At 46.2% G+C, this 25402-nt stretch overlaps 1 protein-coding gene across 4 annotated transcripts in view; it reads right to left on the bottom strand.

Moving 5' to 3' along the window:
* PAX2 (paired box 2) overlaps nt 1-25402 on the bottom strand; it is a 59837-nt gene that overhangs the window by 21306 nt on the left and 13129 nt on the right. For all 4 annotated transcript variants that reach the window (XM_019555681.1, XM_019555680.1, XM_019555683.1 and 1 more), the window contains exons 3-4: nt 11668-11843; nt 9635-9761 (exon numbers count right to left, since the gene is read on the bottom strand). In XM_019555681.1, coding sequence (XP_019411226.1) covers nt 9635-9761; nt 11668-11843 — 303 coding nt within the window. The remainder of the gene's footprint in view (nt 1-9634; nt 9762-11667; nt 11844-25402) is intronic.

Here is a 25402-nt window from a genome sequence, read left to right as displayed (position 1 = left end):
ACTATAGCTGGCCAGTCAGCGTTAGTTTAAGGTTCTGCTCAGATCCACTCTCCATTTCCAATGCTCTAGCTCAGTACTGTTCTTTGGCTTCCCAAAATTTAAGGAATTGTTGAAATATCTGTTTCAAGAAACAATGGAAATTGCTTTTTTCCTTTGAAGTCAAAGCTGTCATGAACTAATTGAAATTTATAGCAGGTTTCATAATCTCCTTACCCATTCCTTTTTAACACAGTATTTTACCCAAACTGTTTTGTGGGGAGAACTAAACTATTTGGCAGCAGCCCTTTAAATAAACTGACACCTCCTTCCTTGGTGGAGAAAATTGCGGCTCTGTATTCCTCAGATCTAGTAAAACATGAAACTTCCAGGGGATCAAGGGTCAAACCTGACTCCCTGCATCCTGTCAGAGCATTCTTAACTTTAATTACCTGAGTAGCCCATGGGAAGTCGCCTCTACATTGCTCTAAGATCATTTATTCACAGATGCAACTATTGCAGAAGGATGCACTTTAAACCCTGGAAAAACACTGATGGACCAAGTAAATTCAGCAGACTCATTAGTCCAGTGCAGGCTGTCATGCTCTTCCATTTGATTTTCCCCAATTCCTTGGGATGTAATGTTTATATGAGATCACTTGTGTGAGTCAAGTGAAACACATGTATAAATACTCTGATAGACTGAGGCCTGAATGTGACCACTGAATGAAGATGCTTTCAGAATATACCTGGGAAATGTGGTCAGAGCAGGGCACATAGCAGTGTCTTGGGTGGCCACTCCAGAGGCTTTACATGGAGACGTTTTTCAATTGATCGTAAGGTAGAATGACTCTTCCTGGATAGCCCTTCACCATTTCTACATAGAGAAGGAAAGGCAAAAAATTTCCATCCACGCTCCAGCTCTCTGAAAGGCTTCAAGAGGCAACTTCAACTCTACTGGAAGATGGCTTGCCTGACTACAATCCACTTCTATAAAGATCAAAAGTTACTGACATCTGATGACTAGTAGTGCTTGAGTAGTAAAATACATGTGTTGGCCTTAGTTCATTCAGTTCTTAATGGAGAAGTGTCCATGGCACAGAAATCACCACCACACATAATATTTAATGGATCCTTTGTTCAGTCCCATTAGAAGAGCCAAGGACTGAACTGGCATGGAAAGAACATAATCCTCTTTCTTAAAAGATGTCTCTTTAGGTAAGACAGAGGTAGTTAGTTTGAAGTCAGGTAGAAGACAGGCTAGAATTGCACCTTATAGACCATCATCAGATGAAGAAACCCTACTGTTTAAGAAAACTTATGCTATACATTTCTGATTTAGTTAGTCTATAAGGTACAAATCTACCCTACCTTCTGCCTTTAGGTAAGGCCATTCTGCAGGGCAAGTTTGCTGTGTTGCCATTCACAGTGGCCATGCCAAGACTAGTCAGATTTCTTATCTTTGCTAGCTCCTTAAAAGTAATTGAAGGAAGACGTTGTTTCTTGCATACCCAACCATTTCACGGTTCTTCACTGCCATCTGCATTTCAAGCCCTTCCAAGTGTTCACTTCATGAATGACATTCTTTCTCTTCAGCATCCTTGTCTCCATCTTCAAAATTATTCCCAATGTATCTTCACCTAAAGCATGGAATCAGCTCATCTCGGTTCTTTCCCTTTCCCTGCTATTTCTATCCACTTCAAAGAGCATCTGTATGCTGCGTGACCATCCATCACTGTAGGCCATTTGGTCCTGGAAGTCACTGAATAGGATAATAATTCCTTTTGCCTTCCCACTGCTTCTGATGAGGTAGAGAGATAATACCTCTCCCTGTGGTGGGATGCCCTTGCTCAAATTGGAGATGCCCTGAGAGCTATTCCTGTTTTCCTTTCAAATAAACCTTGGATCTTAAGAAAACTAAACAAGTATCTCTGAAAGGCATAGCTTTGCATTTTTTCCACCCGTGCAATTATCCCTTTCTCCTTTCCTCCACACTGGTTCTGTGCACTCGATTGCTTGATCACATTTTTCATGTTGCAGTCTGTCCTCACAGAGGGCATCTCCATTATTCTGATGAAACAGGATCGTTCCCAGTGAAAACTGATCTCCATAGGACTTGTGCCAGCTCCACGGATATGGTATTTACCATATACTGTTCAGTCAAGGCTTTGAAGTCTCCAGAGATATGCAGAACGGGTTATTCTGCTGTTGAAAGGTCCATCAATAATGACTTCCTATAAAATCCTTGTGGCCTGTGCCTCTCTCTGTTTGTAGGATTTGCCGTATTGTTAGGCAGATTCCTACCTCATAACAGTTAATTATGGAAGAACTATTAGGTCACCACATTCAGTCTCACGCAACCAGGCAAGTAGAAGGGGGAGCTGTGGCCACATCATGTAGGGTGGATGGATTTAAAACCAATTGATTTAAATCTCTAATTTTAGTTAATATTTAACTGCAAATCAGTAACTTTGCTTAAAGCATTAATTGTAATCTTATTTTGCATTTGTATTGTTTAGCAGTTTTCTTAAAGCTTGTTTCTTATTGGTTGGTAACCACCAAAAAATCTCAATAAATATTGCCTTTATTTAAATTTATTTTTGCTATACACTGCTGTTTTAGAATACACTATATCTACACTTATTATTAAGTAGTTATACAGGCCAACAGATTTGGATTCTTAATTTTTACATGCTATTATGTTAGAAAATGGTGAATGATGAATTTCTTTTTTTACTAGACTGTAGTTGTATTTTTACTCACGATTTGTGTCAAGCTGTATTTGAATAGAAATTAGAAATCAATTAATATGCACAAAACCAGCATTTTACATTTATTTTTATTAATGAAATAAAACTACCTTAACTGTGATGGGCATATAAGAAAAAATGTAAGTTTCTCTAAACATGGCTTGCATTTGAACCTGATTTAATAAAGTAATTTATTAAACAAAGGAAATATTATTTTAATATGGCAGTTGACTTAATTGCTTCTGGTTAGCAGGGCCTTCAAGATTTTGGAGCCACTAAATCTAATTTTTTCACATCTAGTTTTTTTCATTGATTGGCAAAGGAAAATGTTTTCCTACTTTTCCAACTCCCACCAGGATTCTTAATTTTGAATGAACTAGCTATTGAACTGAATTACTTGCAAATAAACTGTTTGCACCTTTGGAAGAGATTACAGCTGAAAAAAGTTTGCTTATCACTTCAACAAACTGTATCCCCATACTGAGCAAATGACTTCTCCAAATCCTGTGATTTGACATTCTTTAGGCCGTGTCTACACAAGACGCTGATTGTGCAGTAACTGTTACTTGTGTGTTTATGGTATCCTTGACTAGATAACACTATGGTTTAGTCCTCTGGTCCTAAAAACAATCTCTATTGTGAAGAGATGGATTTTCCATACAGAGCAGCTTCTATATACTTGGTTGCTTGACAGGCAAAAAACCCAATGATTTGAAGAGTGACCTGCTCCTGTTTACATGTGCTAACCATACCACTGAAGAACCTCAGAAACCTTTTAGCAGGAAGACCAATGGAAGTGTTCATTTCAGTCAACAGTTAATGGATTTGAAGAAGCTTTCAACCCTTTTCTTGGACCTTGGCTCATCCTTTATCTCCAACTGAATCTGGGATGCAGGTGGCTGCAGTCAAGGTTCATTTAGCTGATACTGCAGTTGTCCAGGACTCAATTTAGGGATTTTTTTCCTTTATCATGCCTATAATCTAATGTTCCTTAAGGGACCGCCTTCAGATATATCCTCCTGTGAAGTTGCATGTTCTCAGGCAAGCTTGCAAGCCATTTGTGACCATCTGTTATGTTTTATTTTCTCAGGACTGACCTTAGCTATCCTATTCGTTACCCTATTTGATTGAGTTTTAAGGACCTCCACCCAGCTACTGAGTTACTACTAAAAGCCACCTCAATACACTGTTCTTTTTTCACATGCACAAATCCCAAAGAAGAGATTTCCTTCATATCATGGTGAATATTACCATGTGTTTTTGGTCAAAGTAAGAGCTTTTTCTCTTTGAAAGGATGCATATTTCATTACCAGCTGTCCTCTCAGCTCATCTCTGGAGTTATAACTACAGATCAGTTTCCAAAAATATGGAAGCCAATGATGATATATTAGAAAAACTGCTGAGGTTTTTAGAATCTCCATTTTCTCAACAAATACACACTCCCCTCCAGGCCTGTTTGTCTTCAGAGCTGTAGCTGCTGGACAGAATATTAGTAAATGAAGGAGACAGATTCTTCTTCCATTCATGGTCTCAGTATCTCTGTGGGTATACATCTAGTTAAGAGCCACTTGATCTAGAAGTCCCAGTATTGTTCTATGACTCCTTGGCATGGATGGCACTGTCACTGGTTGTCACAGACAAGTATAAAGCTTTCTGTACAGCTTCACTCTGGCTGCTTCTGATTTAAGCATTTTTTACCAGACTCATGCATGGCCAAATTTCAATGGAAGTCAATGCAAACTGCAAGAACTGAGCATTTCTGGAAAGCAGGTTATACACCATGTGTTATAGCATTAAGGTTGCTATTTGTTTGCCCATTATCAACATATCAAATCACATGCTCTTGGCTGCTGTCAAAATATCGAGAGGCATTCAAGAAACTCTGTGCAATTCTAGCTCAGAAGACCAAGAGATGTCGTAGATCCAGGACTTAACATCTTTAATCAAAGTAGAAATCTCATTCTAAAATATACAATTCTCATTCAAACAAAGGTAGGGACTGGATGCATAACAACTTCATGAAATTCTATGGCCTGTACTATACAGAAGGAGTTAATGCCACTGCTGCCATAATTCGGCTGTTTGTGAGCCACATGCAGCCCACAAGGCACCAGTTGGGCAGCTCTGATTCTAGATTATCATAGCAGTCCCCTCTGGCTTTACAGTCTTTGAAAGCTTCCCAACTTGAGTTGCCCAAAATCAGGCATCTAAAATCCCAGTCAGATAAACAGCCTAGGTTTCAGAGCCGCTGAGCACTTGCTGTTTTCTGAAAATGAGGTCTCTTGGTAGGTGCTCAGACAAGACTGCCCATTCTTTAGGTGTCCAAGCTTGATCTTGGTTTCTGCAAAAGGCGTTTGGTCTCCAGATGTGTTGCCTGAAGACCAAATGTGTGGGATTTATCCCAAATTTGATCTCATGGACACTTAATACTATGGCAGGAAGGCTTTTCCACACATCCAGTACATTCTGCATGCAACAGCAGCAGCACACTACACAGCTGAGTGCATTTAGCCCACAGGGTCAGCTTGGGAAGGAAATCTCCTGAGATGTTTCACTGGAAAACTAAGTATGAATCACCCCTCTATAGCAAATAAATGTAGTGAGACAATCTCTGTTCCAACAGTGAGGGAAGAAAATCAACTTTCAAAGAAGTGCTCAAGTCATTGTTTGACTTGTCAAGGTCCTGGTAGCAGTAGGCAAGGATCTAGCCTTTGAAGCCATGCCTCTAACTGTTCCTGGAATAGGTGCCTGTAGATGTTCCTGGAATACCATGGGATATTCATCCCTTGGTGGTAGAGATCTTAACCTTTGCTGCCAGTAACATTATGCAACAGCAATGACCAAAGGACCACAAACTTCTCTGGGTTCTCACTGCTGCCCCAGTGCAATCTGTAGACCAAAGAATCAGGATATGGCTCAAGCAAACGCACCACTGTGGGTGAGACTCAAAGACTGAGCACTGAAGCCTGTAGTCACCTGGCTGGAATATTTGGCTCCTACAGGGGAAAAAGTCCCACCCTGTTCAGATTTCACAGACAAGAACAGTATCACCAATCTATTCAAAGTAAAGTCAAGCCAGATGCCATGTCGTACATTGATCTGGAGCTTTAGAAAGAGAGCACATCCCTTTTCTCTGCCTCTGTCCCTCCCCCCTGCCCGATACCCCCCTCCAAAAGTTGCTGTAAACACAACAACAGATGACATTCTGAAGACTGGGGGTGCAGCACGACGGGTGTTTAGAGGTGTCGCCCTTTCCATGAACTGAGATGACTAGTCCCAGCAGGCTGGCCTCCCATTGCCTACCCCATATGGGGCCTAGATGCCATTCTATGGCAATGACAAAAAGTCAAAACTCAGGTCATCTAAGCTTCAGGCCAGAGCCCTATTCACTGGACCAAGCTGCCTCCTCTACGGGTCCAGAGCAGCTAAGCCACGAACAGCACACAGGCAATGCAGATCTGCTCCAGTATCTCTTCTAGAATGTACCCTGCATGCTCCTGCCCCCTTCTCTCGGCCCCAGCCAATGAATAGTCAGGAAGCAGTGCTCAATTCTCCACCTTTACAGTCCTTCCTGAAAACCCTGCCCATCCCTATAACAAACACATCATGAATCATTCATCTTTAATAGATTATGCAAATCAGAGGACATCAAATCAATGAAGATCAATAACTGCAACCGTTTAATTGCCAGCAAAAACATTTTAAGAATGAGCATTATCTGCAGCCCTTTCTTGGGTAATGGCGCCATTAATCCAAACATTGGATCCTGGCCTAAGTGTAAAGGAATAATTCTCCAAACCTCTCCCCCCTCTGCCTCTCTCAGTGTTTTCTCTTTTCCCTTTTCATTTCCAGTTTCTGAGTTCCCCCATCATTACCACTGGCAAACAGCTCCCAACATTAATGGTTCTGCTTTTGTTACTCTGCGCCTGATTGAAATGTCGCATACAGATTGAGATGTTAGTGCTAAGTTGCCACCTGGGAATGTCAAGCTGGGTCTGAAATGAACTTTTCTTACTCTTGGATCCAGATGAATCAGATGGGGATGTTCCCAAGCTGAGCTGGGACCGTTCCAGGAAGTATGGTGGATGGGGGGGAAGAGGGGGAGGATGCGGGGAGTTTTCTGCAGAAGCCCAAGACTTCTTTTAAAGTTAAGCCCCTCTCCCCCAACCACTTCCAGAAGGCCATGCCCCAAGCTTGCTCAGCATGTCCAGCCCCTAGTGCTAACTGGATAAAATGCTCCATCCTGTGTTATGCAGGAGGAAAGACTAAATGGTCATCTAGAAAATGGACAGACTAGATTATCAGAGCAGGTCCTTTCTGGTCTTAAAATCTATGAATCTCAGGACCCCTTCCTCAGTGCCATCCAGTTAGTGGGGGGCTACTTTCCATGAAGGAAGGATGGGGTTGCTCTGTCTCTGATCCTGCTGCTTGGGGCTGGGGGGATGCCTTCTGCTAGGACGTTAGCTCAGACATTGTTTTTCACCTCTAATAGCTAGCTGGCCTCTCATTCTGCCCCTACCTCTGGACCACTGTGGTGCTCCAGTGAGATATAAGGGTGCCCTTCCTCTCTCTCTGTCTCTGATGCTGTTTTTCAGGGGTCTCCCCCAAAGGTTGTAAAGATACTATGTTCCCCGGATCCTGTGTTCCAGGCTTTGAAGCTAGGTTGTGCTTCAAGGCATGTTTTTAACTTAGCTGAATATGAAGAAGAGGCACAGTTTTTCCTCAAATGATCTGCCTTTCTATCTGGCTAAGAATTTATGTAAGGGGTAGGGCAGGTTGGCTTTATAAGGACCTCTGGTCAAGCTCTGGTATCAGCAAAACCAAGAAGTTACCTTAGGTCCTCACAGACATATGTCCATGGCTCTCCCCAGAGCGAGGCCCTGCACCTTCCTGTGATGCTCTGTGAATGTGTGTGGACTCAGACCTGTCTGCCCTATGCTGGTAGATCCCACTTAGGCTCCACAGTTTGGTATTAATTTCACATGGTATCCTACAAAGTCTCTTTGCTCAGCAGCAGCTTGAGGAAAGCAGAATCTAAATTACATGGGCTGAAATCAACTATAACAGCTGGCTAGGGGCTATGCCCACCTCAGCCACCAGTCGCATTGACCCTTTAGGCTAGTTTCTATTGGTGTCACCAGTTATGTAGCAGGAGGAGACACAAGCCTGCTGTATGGTGATGTCTATCTCCCTCTACTTTTCCTATGTGTATTTCAGTGGTCTGTGTCCCACAATAAATATGAAGCAGCTTTGATATCTACCTCTAGGATGACTTGGGTGTAGGGGATTGGAATTGTGTTAGAACAGAGGTAAGAGGCACAACCGTAGCACTCAGATCCTCAGATACCATCCCTAGGCTGGTAGGATGCTCCCTACAGAGGATGGGAAGGGGGCACATGGTCCCTTTGGAATGACCCCCTGACTGCAGGACACTTCATTTTAAGTGGTTTCCCCCAAACAAATCATTGTACAGGAGCACCTCCATAAAAATAACTCATTAGATTGGTGGCATCACCTCCACAGCTAATCTCTGTGGGCTGGAGAGCAGTGTCTTGCCACTCCCCCACAGGGAGCATCCAAAGGCCCACGGGTCAGTGGGTCATCTCCTGTGAGGGATCAGGAAGGGCCTCCATTCACCAGGCTGAGATTCTGGCCAGTGATATAGACTTTCTTTCTCCCTTCTATCACCTCTACGATTCCTTGCTCAGTCAAGTATCTTCCACTGCTTCCATTTCTGTCTCTTCTTTCCTAGCATCTCAAATTCTTTGTCCACAGGAGATTTCTCCAGCAGCAGGCCTTTTCCCTACAAGGAGCTTCCCTAGTGTTAACCTCAGGAAACTGCACACAATCATGAGACAGAGAAATCTTGCTTCAGAAGGGTTTGAGGTCAAGTGCCTTGCCTGCTGCACTATCTGAGATCAGCTCATGAGTGAGCTACTGTTCCTGCTACCATCTGTCTTGAGTTACTCCTATTTGTATACTGCTTTGCACTTATACAGGCCAGCTTGAGGATGCCATGCCTAGCAACTCCTGTACCATTCAGGATATGTGGCTGCAACGGGCCATGAGATCATTTTAGCAGATCTGTTGGCTCAGAACATGCTTTTTATCCCCTAGCATTCTGACACCCTTGATGTCTTGAATTTGGCCTCATTCCCTCCCTCTGACTTTTATTCACACCTTATTTTAATATAGCTGCTAAAAGGGAGAGATTTCTTGAAAGGCATGTAGTTTGAGTCAGGGAGAGTTTAGCTATCATAAACTAGCAAGCACAAAATGATTTGCAAATGCCCCTTCTAAACGTTAAGTGCAAATACAGCCCAAACAATTTTCCCCCAAAGAGTCCAGGTGAATCAGAGGTGAAGCTTATTCCCGAACCTAAAGGAGAAACTGCAGACACAACAAAACAGACCTTCTGCTTTACCTTCCCATTCTGTTGCTGTGGACACCTGTCCCTTGTCTACATCTGGCCAGAGCGGTTGATGATCTATACCTTGGCATATGTCCCCATAATGGACAGCTGTACCTGATCCACACCTGAGATATGCCTGGCCACACTTGTCCGTAGTCAACATCTGTACATGATTTACACCTGAGTACCTCTTTCTCATCCACACTTAGACTTATCTGGCCCTCATGCACACTTAGAACTGTTCCTGAGAAAAACTGATCCTCAGTCAACATCCAGACCTGATGCACACCTGCATATACTTGACCCTTACCCATACCTGTGTGTACCCCCAGCTGCCAATGCTGTGAATTTTGACTTTGCTTTCTCCCTTCTCTCCCTCAGCCTCTCTTTGTTTATTCTGATGTTAGCCACAGAAATGTATCTCGCATTGGTAGAAAAAAGCAGAAGCTTGTGATGATGAGGGAAATAAAATGAGAGGCTTAGGTAGGCAGCTTACCAGTCACCACAGGGTACGTCTGGGGTCCTGACACGTTGGTCCCCAGGTCTGGGTTAGCAGAGGTGGATAGACTTGATTTGACTTCATCAAGACCAGGGGTCAGAGCTGGGAGGGAGTACTCATTACCCTAGGGAGGAGAGGAGAAAGACAGCTTGCTATTGATGCGGTGAGAGAAAGGGAATGGTGTACAGATGGGGGAGAAAGGGAAAAGATGCAAAGCCTTGCACAGATGGGGGAGGAGGAGGAGGAGGAAATGAAACAGATGAAGAAGAAAGGGAAAGCAAGAGGGAATTCCCAGGATGAGACCTTCATTTCTCATGTGAGCGGCAACTCCTTCCCCAGCTCTAGCAGCAATGCAGATGGATTGTCTACTGCAGACGAGCACAGAATCTGGCCCACTGTTCCCCATGTGGCTGTGCTCTTGCTCAAGGGGAGAAGTTTGAATGTGCAAACTCAAGAGGCTGTGCTATCAGATCTGGCATCCTCTCCAGTTGAGAAAAAGCAAGAGAATAACTAACGCGTTTGCCTTGACAGGTGGAGTAGTAGGGGGAGAAGGCTGTGCTGGATCTGACGGGGACACTGGGGCATTTCTGCTGTAGGAAGGGGCTTGTGTTGGCGGGTTTCCATTGTATATGAGTTCAGTTTGCTGGGAGCTCCCTCTGCCCTCCTGAGCCCACTCCACCCCCAACCACCACCTCTCTCCTGGCTCTTTAAAAACAAACAAAGGAGCCTCATCCCCCGCCTCTGCCACTCTGTGCATTGGGGTATGAAATTGGGGAGGGGGGCAGCCACATGGCTAACAGAAGGGTGGGAGGGGGAGAGCCATTGAATCTGAAAGGGGGTCCTGTCGGAAAGGCTCTGGTAATTGCCTTTTTATTGTAGCAGCCTCCGGACCAGACGCAGGAGCTGGAGGAACCGGGAAGACTACAAAACAGCAGGAAAAGTTGCTCTGATTAATATTACATTAAATTAAAACTGATTTTCTGCTCTTTCTGCTCCGTTTTTTTCCATCCACTTCTTCAGCCTCCCCCCTCACAGCAACTCCTTACAAGCTGCCCCCTCACCCCGCCCCCTCCTGTCCCTGGCCAGCCACGATTGCCTAGTCATTTCCAATTCCTTCTCGTATTGATCTTCCTGTAGAAATCAGTTTTGTAATTAGCTGCAAATTAGGCCTTCTACTGGGGGTGAGCCTGCCCCCTGATTTATCACCAGACTAATTCGCTGTGATCGGAGAGAAATTAAAATGAACTCAATTAGGCTTCGGATTTGCTTTATGGGCCCTGCTCAGAGTTTCAGGGGGAAAAATGACTGTGCTGGTGCTTAATAGTCTAATGAAAGTAAATAAAGGTTATTCATTGTAATAAACCCAGGGACTCTGGGATGAAGGGAGTCCACAGCCAGCCTCTCCTTCCCTTCCTTTGTTGGTTTATGGCTTGGGGCGGTTTAAAAAGACTTTTGATTTTCATTATATTAAGACAAACAGCTTTTGGGATAAAAGCCTGAGTGGGGGAAAGAGGCAAGAACTGCTGAAGTGCAGAGAGCTAGGCTGAAAAAAGGGACAGGTTCCAGCTTTGAGCCGTGACAAAGGAGCCCACTGGATTTCATGGACTTTGGATCAGGCCCTTGGTTCCTGGTTTCTGAGTTGATTTGAAGATGCAGGTATTTCTATGCAGTGTTGTGCTTATGGACGTGGTGTATGTGTATCCACAGAGAGAGGTGAGCGTGTGCATGTATATGTGTAGTACATAGGTGTGTGTGTAGGAAAAGGTGTGGCCATGCAGAGAGGGATATGCACACGTGCGTGTCAATGTTGAGACCTATGTACACACATTTAGTGTATATGTGCATGTGTGCAGTGGATGTGTGTGTATATGTATGGCCAAATCACTTCAGCAGCTTGTGTACATGCAGGTGTCAGGGGCGTATTTGTATGTGCGCCATGCATGCAATAGAGGGTACACGTGAGAGCATGGAGGCTTGCTGCATTTCAGGAGCCTCCTGTTTGTAGCCTCATTCCCAGGCCAGGCAATCACCTGCTCAGATTTGATGTGCTCTGATGTTTGGAAGACGTCAGGGTAAGAAGGACGTTCAAAGACTCGGTCTAAAGCTTCCAGCTGCTGTTGGGTGAAAGTGTCAGCACGAAGGTGCTTTCGCAAACTGTCCACACTGCTCTGGGAGTCTCCATTGGGAACTGAGCCCTCAGATACATCTGCAGGATACAGAGAGAAAGAGAACGAGGAATTAGCATCTCCTGATCCTTGGCTCAAGGAGGCTCAATAACTGATGTAGAGCAAGAAAAAGAGGCTAGCAAAGCAAAGTCCCCACCCCAAAGCCCTGTGCTGCTCTCCTCTCAGGAAAGGAAGACTGAGGGTCCTACTGGAGACCCCCTTCTGCCTGTCCTTGCAACTGGCCTGCTGGCAATGCTTCCACTGGGAACTTTGGGACCCTCCCACCCAGCGCGATTGGGGCTGTGGAGAATGGCACTCGGCTCAGAGATGAGTTTCAGTTCCGCTGATTTCCAGTGTTAAAAATCGCCAAATCTCCATTGCAGAGCGTAAAATGGGAGCAAAGCACAGCGATTAGCATTGCTATGAGGCTGCCAAAGAGGCAGCTCATGAAAAACCCCTGGGGCTAAGGGATTGGGACCTGTGGCCAAATCACAGAGGCCCAGGGAAACCTGTGGTTTATAGAGCTCTCTGTTATGGGCTCCCCTCTAGAAAGACTCAGACTCTGTTACAACAAAAGTGGGCTTGCCACTGCTAACCGTCCTGCCTCATCCAGCATGAGCCGATCACTGGTATAAATCTCTGTCCCACCTAACAGGAGTTGGTTTCTACTCTGTCTCCCTGTCTTATCCCAGGTGAACCTGTCTCCCTCATAACTCAACTATCCCTCACCGTTCCTCCCGAGGTAATGCTGTCTTCATCGTAAACCCCAACTGAGGAGAATCTGTCTCTAATTCCTTGTCCCATCTGAGGTGAATGTTAGCTCCCCGTCCCATCCAACATGCACTAGCCTTTGTTGAGCCCGCATCCCATCTCAGACTAAGAATTGTTTCTGTTAATACCCTGCTCCCTCCAGTCAAGTATTTCTCTCCGTTATAAACTCCTGGCTCATATGAGCTGAGTCTCCCTCTGCATAATCGCCCTCCCCATCCAGTGCTATAAACCTGTGACTACTGCAGTGATCTTTGTTCTAGGGCTCATGCCACCAGCGCTGAGTGTGTTTCATTACCATCCTCCACGCCAGCCAACATGAGTCCCCTATTCTAACGTGTCATGCAGCTAAGGTAAATCTTGTTGTTAGACCCCCTCCACCCCCGTGAAGCTCAGACTATCTCTGTAAAAATCCCCTGTCCCATCTGAAGTGAATCTCTATGTAAAAATGCCCTGTCATACCCAAAGTGAGTCTCTCTCTGTAAAAGCTTCCTGCCTGCAAGTCAGGCTCTGCTATAACTCCCCTTCCCGTCTCGCTTAAGTTTCTTTGTCAAAGCCCTCCCCTCCATCCAATCTAAGTCTGTCTGTTATTAACTCATCTGAGGTCAGGATCTCCCTCTGATACCTCCCATTCCTTGGCTCTGCGTTGTTACCCTCAATGCAAGGCCTTCTCTGTTATGCCAGGTTTTGTCTGAGGCTCACAATCCATGAAGCCTGTAGGCTGCAATGTACTGCTTAAGACTGGGCACCTTTCCTCAATCTCATCCTTTCCTCTTCTAACTGTGAGCCTCCCAAAGGTAGAGCAGTACTGGGGGGAGCACCTCAGCCTGCCCTTGCACTCACTGTAGGTTGCTTTGGGCCCTGCTGTCTTGCACTCAGAAAAACCTGGGACCCATCCTACTGAGGGTGTGTGCGCTGCTGGGTGGTTTCCCTGCACAGTTCCTATCCCAACTGGAAGCTTGACTCTGTGGTGGCCCAGAGTAATAACTGAGCCTGCTCCCTCCTGGCTGTGAGATATATCCGTTTATAGGTGATTATACGATATGATATAATCAATAGTACATTATATACAGTAACGTAGTACAGTACCACTCACAACGCCACAGAAAATATTACATATTGATTTGTCCCAGCCAGCAGCATTCCCCCCGCCCTCTCTCAATTTCTCTCTCCCTTCTCCGACCAGGGTGGGGCTCTTTGCTGGTGCTAATCCCTTTTTACTCTGCTTAGTCTTATTCCCATGAGGCCAAATCCTGAAATCTTTCTTCCCAAGCCAAACTCTCACTGGAATCTCTGAGAAAGTTGCCTGAGCAAAAACAAAGCAAGGACTCTGCTTTCAAATAGCTCAGCTTGTTGGATGCAGGCTGGTTTCTGCTAGCTGGGAATATACTGGCTGGTTGTTTTCCAAAGCCCTGAAGGCATTTAAGTGCAGGGACCTGTTGAGTTTCAATGGGACTCGCACTCCTAATTCCATTAGGCACTTCCGGAAAACACCTCCTGACAAGTACCTATATGAGTGTGTAGATCTTTTGAAGACCCTGGTCCCCATTGTGAAAAACTGGCATGTAGCATTTGGGATGCTGGTATGGGGCTGTCTGGAAAAGCTGGATCAGTGCTCACAAATAGGACTATGTGTACTGGTATATTTGCCTTTCTGCATTTCTAGAAAGTCCTTAATGTAAATTTGTGTGTGCTTCTCTTTGGATGTTTCTCCACACTTGTCACTCAGTGTGCTTGGCTTCCTGAGTGCTCAGTAGATTGCGTGTCAGGGTGCATGTCTTTGCTAGTGTACACATAGTACACCACTGTGTTGCTGGGCATATCTGTGTGGGCATGAGTATGTACACATGCAGTAAACTACATGGTAGTGTGCATGTTTGAATATGTACTCAAAGGATTGTATACGAGTGTATGTGTATAGTGTGTACACATAGTGGATTTTATGTCAATGTACATGCCTGACTGTGTACATAGTAGACTGGATGCTCCAGTGTGTATCTGGGTGAGTGTGTGCACAATAGATGATACGTGATTTGCATGTCTGTCTTCTGACATGGAGGAGTGTGATGTACTGGGCTTTGAATCCATGTCCATGAGGGCCTGTTTGTGTGCACATAAGGTCCGTGTGTGCTTTGCATGCCAGTATATCTGCACATCTGTAATATGGGTCTGTAACAAACAGAATGGCAAATAACCCATTGACTTTCACAGGGCCAGAGTCCACCCTTTGTGTGTGTGTTTGTGTGCATATGTGCGGCTATACATGCTTGCATGCGTATACCATCTGTATGTCTGTGTGCCTGTAATGTGTCTGTGTATCTGTATGTGTATATGTGAGTGCTTGGGCATTTGCCATGCCTTTGTGCATAGAAGCTGAAACCACAGCTTTCACAAGTCGCTGTAGGAGTCTCTTTTCCTTCATTTATTCAGGGGCCCTTCAGATCTTGACAAATCTGTCACTCTAAATTTGCGAGAGATTATGGTGCTCTCTCCCCAGCGCGAAGAGAGGTGATATATGATATCTGCTGCCCCTATTGATTGCCTGATCTGGTGGCAGAGGGCTGGCGAAATGAACTTGAAATGAACATCATGCCTCAACTCATTGTGCGTATAATACACTACTTAATCCCACATTTTTCAGCCGCTATGGAATTCAATTGATCAATCATGTCCCACTGATAGTACTGTTTTAGGGGTTATTGCTGCTCTGCTCACTGACCTTTTTATTTATTTATTTGTTTGTTTGTTTGTTTATTATATTTTTTGGGAAAACTCGGGTGCTGGTGATGAGAGAGGGCTGGCACTGCCACTGAGGGATGGAAAAAGGGATGAAAGGAGAACAGGGGAGAGAGGAAGAGAAAAGAAACCAAATTGGTTAAAGACAGGGAAGAAGGAGTGAGCTGTACAGGAAGGAACAAAAAGCAGTTTACATAAAGGACAGATAAAGTTTTAAAGAGAAAGAGAGACAGGGTGTGTTTTAGCTTGAAAAGAAGATACGAGCTAGGTGGGTGCAGCTCTGTTGTTTGGTGATATGCAGGAAGTCAGGTTAGATCTGTGACAGCTGAGGAATGCAGAGCAGGAGATGTGCCGGTGGCCCAGAGACTTCTCTTAAACTCCTTGTAGGGGTACTGGGCTTGAGACTTCAGGGGAAAGTTCCCTGAGAGGATTTCCCTATAGGGCCACTGGCAGATTATTTATAAGGCTAGGAAAGTTTGAAATACAGGATCTTGAAAGATGGAGGTTTTTAGCTCCTGCCTTGCCAATCCTAGAATTTTCATAAACACAGTCCCACCCTTAAAAACCCACATCTCTGGGTTTGTGTCTTGGTGTTGGAGCCTGGGAGGTTGCATTTTCAAGGTTTTCTCTCAAACTACAAGAGATAGAGCTGCATTGTGGTTGCTTTACCTAGGAGCTGGGATTCTCATCTAAACATGCCACTCCAGCACTGGGGGTCTAGGAAAAATCCCAAATATCTCGAGCTGTATGGTAAAAATACAGCAGCTGGGCATACTGTGGCTGGAAGAGGAAGGTTTGGTAATGGCAAAGGAACAGGGTGGAGAAACATTCAAGAGAAAGGCTGGGGTGAGGAGAGTTTGGGAGCAAAATCTGGGGAGGGCAGCACATGCCATAAAGAATGGACATTGTGATGGGCAAAGGGGAAGAGACTGAGTTAGTTGTAGTGGGGAAGTAGGGAGAAGGCATGGGATAACTGGAGAACAGAGGACTCTGAGAGAAGAACAAGCATGGGCTCAGAAAGATAAAATGTAAAGAGAGGAACTCACAGGGTGCAGGAGCCTCCGGAGATGACAGAGCTCAGGGAGAAAGACTACTTTCCCGGGGAGGCTAAGAGGAAGGCCTGAGAAGCAGCAAAGTTTCTGGGAGGACACAGGGTGCATCTGGGAGGTGTGTTGGGGAGTGAGGGGCACTGTGAGGGAGTGGAGGGTGAGGAGATGGAGTTTGTAGACAGGAGGAAAGTATAGGCAAAGTCGTACTTGTGGTGACATACTGCTTCAGAGACAAAATCAGTAGAGAACGCCAGGCAGATAACTTGGCAGTACATGTGGGACTAGCAAGAGATGACTCCCATGATCCCAATTGTGACTGGCATAGGAATCCCTCCAGCCCAGGGATGCATGGACACCTCTCCCTTAGAACAGGAAAGCTTTGACAAATGCCTTGAGAGCAGAACCACAGGCTTTATTCCCAGTCTTCCTGACATCGGTCTACAGTTGGCAGGGAAAGCACAAGCAGAACCAGCCCTACACCCCTCTGCTCCTGGGGGGGTGCTTGGAGAATCTGGATCTGAGAAAGAACGTACATCAGAACAACACCGGTTGTCAAAACCTTAACATGTGGCGCATAAACACCCTAAGAAGCAACAAGAAAATTCCCTGACAGGTAACACTGAACCCCACATCTGGATATCACAACTGGACTGGTTGCCCCAAATACACCCCTAACTACAGGTGCCACCGAAACACCCCAACAAGCCATACAGAAATTGTTTTACCTAACAGGGGTACCCAGAACCTGATATTTGAAACAGAAACACCTTCAGAGATGACACAGAACCAACCCAACAAGTGACACAGCAACGCCCCCAGCTGCGGGTGACACAGGAGCACTTTTCTCTGTCATGAGACTGCAGTGCTACTTTGGCTGCAGCCTCTTTTGGGGCAGGGTCTCAGGGTCTGCACAGTACAAGGGGGGTCTCTGTGACACTGCCAATAAAAATCATAGTCGTAATAGAAGTGAACGTGGCTGGTCCGACTCTGCAGAACACATGTAATTGTCAAAACCTCTGCGGGGATGGCATCTGTCCAACACCGAACTGCTCAGCCTGCTGCAGCGATTCCGGCTCTGCCTGTAAGACAGCTCCATCCCAGCTGCAGTTTAGCTTTGTCAGCTACGGGAAGCCCCTTGATGGCATGTCTATCCCAGTGTGTTTCCACTGTGAGTCTACCTCTAAGTGGTCTCCAGAACACCTAGAAATACTAAATGCAAATGTAAAAGCATCAAGACAAAAGCCTGATGTGCACTTAACATGAAAACGGTTGTTAAAACACAAAACCAAGGTTTTCTTCCTTTCATAGGCGGGTTGCACGTGTTTCAGTTTCTTCAACAACCCGGAGTGGCCCTTCCTGCCAGCACACACCCCGCCTGTCCCCTGGGGACACGAGGACTTAGAGTCTGGTCTGTGAATTCATAGCAAATTCATAAGGCCAAAAAAAAAAAAAATGCTGTGGATATCTGAAAACCTGAAAAGCCTTGAAATCCTCAACAAGCAAAGGAAACCCCCCTAGAAACTGAGATACCCAGATGAGGAAAATATTACCTGAAGGAGCCCCAAACCTGGTTAAGAAACAACCCCCCAAGAAGTAGAAACATTGGCCGGCACTGTTGTGCCTTTCCTGTCTGCTGCCTACCTCTGCCCTGCCCTACGCACACGCACCTTCCCCGCGCTCTCCTTTGTGCTAATACCGCTCTTCCCCTTTCTCTCTTTTCCCTGATCTTTTTCCCTCTCTGATGTGTTCCCAGGTCCCCATGCAGCCTAAGCCTGTCAGGCATCTTTCCTGGACATCCCCCGGGGGGCCTTTCTCAGCACTGCCAGTTGTTGCAGTTTCAAACTCAATTGTTCTCCTCGGTACTGAGGCAAATGGAGTCATTAATTACCTTCTATCGGCTGGGCCGAGTTCAGAATGCGATCAATACGCAGCGCTTGTCATTCACGGCAGCCAGCCTTGCACAAACCCTCTCGCTGCATTCAGCACAGGCCCGGAGAGGAGCCACACCGCACTGGAGCTGTGCCGCAAGCCTGGGCACTTCCCCCAGGGGCTGAGGTCAAACATTCAGCTAGGGAGAGAGTAAATCTCCTGCCTCGGGGATCAAGCTGAACTCTGCAGAATGCAAGAGGAGACCAAGGCTGGGAAGCAGGTTGCTCCACATCCCCCTCCTCAGAAACACTCGGTGCTGCCTGAGACAAGGTCCCAGATGAGATCAACTCAGAATCTGAGCCAATCTGGTCATGCCTGTGTTTCTAAAGCAGCGAATCTCAATGGCCTGGTGGGACCTTGAGATCTTTTCATGGGTGCCGCACAGTGCTATGCAATGTTAGCGCTGTTAAGGGTGCAGACATGATTCACAAAATAAACCCAGAGCTTTTGAAAGAGACTTCATTGTGCTAAAAACGTTCCCACCTGCTGCGGTCTTCCTGAGTTCTTCGAAACAGAAAAATTGCTCTATTATTTTTCCATTGTCAAAGAGTGAGTGAAAACTAAGAGTGGGAATTTTCCGAGGGGTACCTTGAGTCCAACAAGGGATGCCTTCATTCTACCGAGGCTGACAAGCACTGTGCTAAAGGTTTCCATTTTCCCTCTCGGTGCTCTTACCAATAATAAGCCCTTCTAATCCCTCAGGAACACTTTTACCCACCAGGCAGGGAAAAGGTAGACAGCAGCAGCATTGGGCTGAACCTCTCACCCTCTTTCGTGACCCAGCAGGCTTTGGATTGGGAGGGTGAACAATTGGTGTGAGAGCTGCTCCATTTTGCCTTTTGGATGAAAGGGGTCACCTTCTCCAGAAGGCTTCATTTTGAGCTTCAGCACCTAGCAAGGCTGCAGGGATTGACAGGACTTTCTTTGGTTGAGGTTATTGCGGCTGATAGAGAAGGAGGATCTGAGCTTCAGCTGAGAGAGAGTCAAGCACACAGAGAATTCACTGGGATGACAGCAGGGTGTGAAGGGGTTGGAAAGGTGGGGAGACTATAAGAGAGGCACTGGGTCAGTTAGTATGGTGTGTGGGCATGCAGCTGTACATCAGATGAAGAAAGTGCAGAAAAATAATACACAGTTAAGACTGTGGGTAGGTGTGCCAATGTATATTTAGCAACTCACTGTACACATGTAATGAACGATGTGTGCAAATGTATAATGACATACATTCAAATATGCTTTGGATTATCACAGAGCCATGAAATTCTGCATTTAAATGCCCGTGCGTGCGCATGCATATGCAATTAATATGTATTTAATACAGTTGGCAAGTATAAATGCAAATATAGTACATGGTATCTGGGAAGTGACAGTGTGCACATCTAGTTGTTTGACTAGAAGCTGTGAGCATGCCCATCTCCGCAACTTTCAGCATGCAAAAGTAAAGGTAGCTGTGTGTGTGGCAGTCCTGACATGCATGTAGGTTATATATGACAGTGGGCATGGCTTTGTGGGAGGGAACACGCACATGTTGGCAGGAGGTGACTGACTGCTGGTTAGGGCTGGGCTCTGTCATTGTATGGGGTGCCAGTACTTCCTCTGTGGGAGTTTGGTACGGCTTGATGGTTTTCAGGGTTAGAGAAATTCTGCTCTAAATTCTGCTGTAATAAATCTACCAAAATCCCACTTATACCATGGAGTCACTAGATTTATATCAGCATAACACAGAACCTAAAATAAGTTCAGTATCTCATGCCAGCTCTGTTAGGTTTGACCCGTTAGCAAAACTGAAATGCAGCTGCCATCAGGGATTAATGCATGAGTCTGTTTATCCTGAAAGAGCAGCAGCAATGGGTGTAAGCTGGTGTAGCTCTGATTTCAATGGAGTTATGCTAATTTGCACTGGCTAGGGACCTGGTCCCTCCACAGCTGGTGCACATAACATTTTCTGCAGCAGAGTTGGCTAGGAGGAGGATGCTGCCTGGTGAACACGGGGCAAGAAGGCAACTGCAGTTCTCAAGCAGGACAGATGCCCTGCCTGCAACTGCCATCACGTTCCACTTTCCAGACCAAACTCCTACCCCTCAGCTCCCACGTCTGGAGCTGGTCCTGGCAAGGAGTGTCTTGGGGAGCTTATAAAAAATGGTGGCTTTTGTTTAGCTCCAAAAGGACACAAGCAAGGCAAAAAATTACATCGCATGCAGCCCTAACTATGCTTGTTTAGAGAAACTGCTTGCATTTATGAAGTCTTTGGTGCGGAAAGCAGGGTTGCAAATGACTGCATCAGAGCGACAGTAAAGGCCATTAATTTCCTGTTATGTTTTCCTGTGTTGGGGGCTTTATTAATTTAATTTTACACTGTCGAACAACAGCGAGCGCTGACACCGCCACACTCAGAGGGGATTTTTTTTTTCCCAAGCAGCGCTTTGCCTGACATGCAAATCAACGCCATTACCAGAACCAGTAAAGACGGGAAGAGGAGCAGGGAGCTGTGGCTCTTCCCTCACAGTCCTGTCTCCCAGCTTCTTGAAACCCTTGAGATGCTAGTGAGCATGCTGGTGCCAGACTGGCTGACCTGTATCAAGCGGTAGCTGAAGCACTCAAAATTTTACTGGTGTCTCTTTCTCCAGCCCTGCTGGTTCCACCATCCTCTCCTCCCAATAAAATACTCTGCTTTCTCCCTCCCTTGATCTCACACACCTGCTTCCCCCTTGTATCACAATAGTCTGGGGTCTCATGGATCCCACGTTCTTTCTTGTCCTGGCCCCCTCTCCCCACATGCACATTAGCCTTGACCCCATCACATCTCACAAGTTAAACAAGGCTGGAGACCTGCTCCCAAGCCAAGTGCTAGTGAATCATTTTATGGACACTTCTCTGAGTCAGCACTGAACCAGTGCCCCAGCAGGGTGTTGTTAGAAGCTGCTTTTCTTTTTCCTTCTTTTTTTTTTTTTTGGATGTGCGTTGTGCCATAAAACAAAGGCTCTGATCACTCAGTCATTAACATTCCCTCTTCCCTTTTTGTGAGAGTGCAGATATTAACCCAGCTGTCCTGAACAAATTCAAATCTGAGTGATTACATGCTTCCCATCTTAATCGTCCCAAGATTTTTTATGGAGACACAATCCGCGCCTTCCTAAATTGTTATGTTGTTGCTTTGTGCTGCTCAGCAGCTGCTGTGCTCTGCCCCAGAGCCAGCTGCATTTCAGCAATGTTCTTTTATATCAGCGGGATTCTCCAAAACAGCAAAGAGTAAGCAACTACACTGCAAGAGAATGGTCACTGCAAATGATCATGAACTGCAATAACTTTGTTCTGCACTGCTGCAATATACCACTACTATCTGAGACTTTCATTGTACCCTTATTACCATATAACTGTTTCATCATGTCCCACTTCCCTGTAACTACTGCAAGTCACTGGTAAAATGCATTACAATTTTCCTGCATGGAAGAAGCCAGGTGAACATTGATAGAACTGACAGTAAGGACACACAAGGTCTGAATATCGTTAGCAATTGGGTCCAGGCCACAGCAGGATGCAGTGCAGAAAGGAACCATCAGACTTAATGAGATATTTGCCCTCCCTCTGGGAGCTCAGATGCATGCAGAGCACAGAGGTGATATCAGGAAGCACTCACCCAAGTCCTCCCAAACTGTGGGGATGTTCTGCTCTGAAGTCCTGGGGGCCTACAGAACTTCCTTCCATGCCACCCCAGCCCAGAGCTCTGGACAGCTCAGGACAGCCAGTTATGGAAATGCCACATGGTCCTTTACGAGAACCAGACTGCAGAGAAGCATCTCCAAGAGGGTTGCAGGCCCTCTGGAACCTGGCGGATGTTTCATGTGCAATAAGTGTCACGTTTAAGTTTAATTAAATGCCTATTGAAGACACTTCATTAGAAGCCTGTCCCAGTGAGACGTGCAGACACCCTCGCTCAGCCCGCCAGCTGCGCCATTGGCTGCACAACAGCTGTATGACACCTGTGAGCTCCTGATGGAAGCAGCAGAAGAGGGAGACAGAGGAAAATGCCTCAGCCTGGCCAAGCCCCCTCTCCAAATGGGACTGATCCTATGCCCCCTTCAAGGCCTGGCCCCTGCTCAGCCTCTGCAGGCTCCTGAGATGTTCAGCTCTTTCCTGCTAGCTGGTACCTTTGTAGAAGGGAGAATGGGCCTTGAGTCCCAGGGCAATGCACTATGCAAGCAGACACACAGACACATGGATGGATGGAGAGAAAGAGGAAGAGAGACTCACAGCAATGTGTATCTGGCGCTGTCAGCCATTACTTATTTACATTAAGACCCCTTTAAACAACTCCGGCACTGTTATAGTAGTACAGGCAGAGACAGGCACCACAGATGTGTATGTATATGCATGCACATGTTCATGTGCCTTTGCACATGGATGGAGGGTAAATATGTGTATATACATTCACATAGATAAGTAGATAGGTATGTGTATATTTATAGTTATGCAGAGATTCAAATAGATAGACATATATATATACACATAGAATCATAGAAAATTAAGGGACTTCAGGAGTACATCTAATCCAGCATGCTGCTCAGAGCAGGACCTGCCCTATTTAAATAATTCCACCAAGAAGTTAGCCCTATACCAGGCCAAAACTGAGGCACAGGTGGGGGGCAACCCACTAACCACTTTGCACAGCTTGGCCTGAGCAGGATTTGAACTCTGATCCCTTAAATTCAGAGTCTGATGCTGGCTCAACCAAGCTACAGGTATGTGGAGCTATATATCTATGTTAACAGAAGTCCATAACTGTTCATCCCAGTCAATCTACTACTATCGAGGGTGTCCTCCCTGCCCATGGTCTCAAAACCTGCCCCAGCCCCTGCCAGTTGCCACAGTCAGAGTGTGCGTTTGTCTCAGCCGTTGTCTGGCAGCCTCAGATACTGCTGGATGAGATCCAACATTCCCTAGGAGGGGAATTAAAACTTTCATAAACTGCATTTTCTTTAACGCAAGTTCCTCTGGCAGAATTCATCTGCTCTCCTGTGCTCTCTCTCCCTCTCTCTCCCTTCCTCCCCTCCCTCACTTGGGTTTCTAATGGACTAATCTCTAGGTGAGATCTCCCCGCCTCCCCTTGGGGATCAAGTGAAACAAGGCTGGAGGATTCCATCAGTTCATTAGACAAGCAAAGAGCTCTTGCCTTTCTTTCAAAACCCCCTTTCTTTCTGCAGCTTCCATCTTGGGGAAAGCAGGGGGGTGGATGTGGGAGTGGGGGTGGGTGTGGGGGGATATCTCCTCCCAGCTCAGCTCAAGAACAAGGTGCTTGGTATTTTCCCTGAGCAGATGAAGACAAGCCTCTGCAGAGATGGTTTCCATCTGCAAGCAGCGAATGATGCTTAATGTTACATCATCTCCGCTGTAGGCTTGGGAGTGCAGAGATGGCCAAATTAGGAGCTAATCGGCGCACTGGGGATTGACTGTCGGGCCCCGTAACTGCCGGGATGTGATCGGAGAGAGAACACGAGCCATCCTCAGCCAACGCCGCGGTAAAGGTTGGGATTTCTGAGGCCGCTGTTGTCTAGTGCTGTCAAGGTCAGCAGGTTCGGGTTCACTGAACGGTCAGGATGGTTTGAATTACTGGCACTGCCTGCTGATTCCTCCACTGATTGTGATCTGTCTCCCTGCGCCTGCTGTGGGACGCTGCTCCTTGTCCAGGCGCTGTGGATGGTGGGGGCATATGGACACTGGAGGGGCAGGTGCTCCCCATAAACTGGATGGGTTTTTCAGAAGGTTTTAAAGAGCAAAGGCAACAACAGCCAGAGGCCAGAGGCACAACGCTCCATGAAATGGGCAGCACTACACAGAGGTAGTGCTTTCCACATCCAACCCTTTCTGGGGACTGAGCCCTGCTGCCCCTGTTTCCCCAGCCTGGACATTTCTGAATCCACCTTGGTCTCTGCCTTCTATGGAGAAGATGCTCACACCCTGGCTTGTCCTGGTGTGAAGAGGGGACTGTCAGACAAGATCTTCAGCCACTGCTGTACATATAACCTTATTAGCTAAAGAGCAGATTGGATCACAGGCCTCTAGGAAAACCATTTTGCAAAGGTTTCTTCTCCTCAAACTCACCTGTGCATGTGCAAAGGAGAATAAAGGGCTGAGCTAGTTAGTATGTCTCTAAAGTTAAGTCCCCAAAGGGCAGATGACAATGTTTAGCAACATGAAGGCCAGGCCAGGACAAACAATTGCTCGTGCATATGAATGAAGCCACCTGAAAATGGAACAGATATACCAGACTGGATAGGAGAGAAGTGTGGGTGCTGGTGTGAGTATTCAGGTGTGCACTGGTGTGAATTTGGATTTGTGTGCTGGCATAAGTGGGCATGCCTGAGCTGTGTGTGTGTGTGCATAGGTCAGTTTGTGTGAGTGAGCACGTGCAGGCTTCCCTGAGCATTATGTGCATGGATGAATATGAATATGCATGTACAGGGGCTGGCATTCATCTGCCTACCCAGGAGATGGGAGGATGGGACAAGGTGTGTGTACTTCTGAGTGTGTGGCAAAGAGTGCAACAGAGAGAGTGAGCAATGCATGCATGGAAATAGCTTCTGCTTTGTTTGGCACAGGTGTATCTCAATGGTGGTGTTGCTCTGTGACCCTCATTGGGGTTGCATCTGAGAGTAATTGGGCTCTGTGCATTCACCTGTTTGTATATATGAATCTGCCAGTCTATAGAGGCCTCAGTGCAGAGAGTTGAATGTGTATGTTGATATTTCCCTAAAGCTACTCCCATCCAACTCCTGTAAAGGTCTGGGGGTGTCCATCCACTGTACCTGGGCATATACCTGTTTGTGTACACATGGGGAAGAATACATGGTGAGAAGGAGGCTGTGGCAGATTGCCCAGCATACTTATCCAGCACTGCCAGAATGCCTCTGAACATGGCGGGCAACAGCTGGAAGTCACCACAGGCTAAGTCCTGTCCAACTTCCCTGGGTAAAAGAAAGCTCCCCATTTTCCCAATCCCACGGCAGACTGCCAGGACTCTGAAGGAATGAGAGGCTGGTAGTGTACCTCGGGAAGAAGATACAAACTGCCCCTTACCTCTGTCCTTCCCTCCTTGCCCCATCCCCCTCCCAAGCAGAGGA

This window comes from Crocodylus porosus, unplaced genomic scaffold, assembly GCF_001723895.1.
Source record: "Crocodylus porosus isolate Cpor-Errol unplaced genomic scaffold, CroPor_comp1, whole genome shotgun sequence".
NCBI lineage: Eukaryota > Metazoa > Chordata > Crocodylia > Crocodylidae > Crocodylus > Crocodylus porosus.
This window is presented reverse-complemented; position numbering and strand designations above follow the sequence as displayed.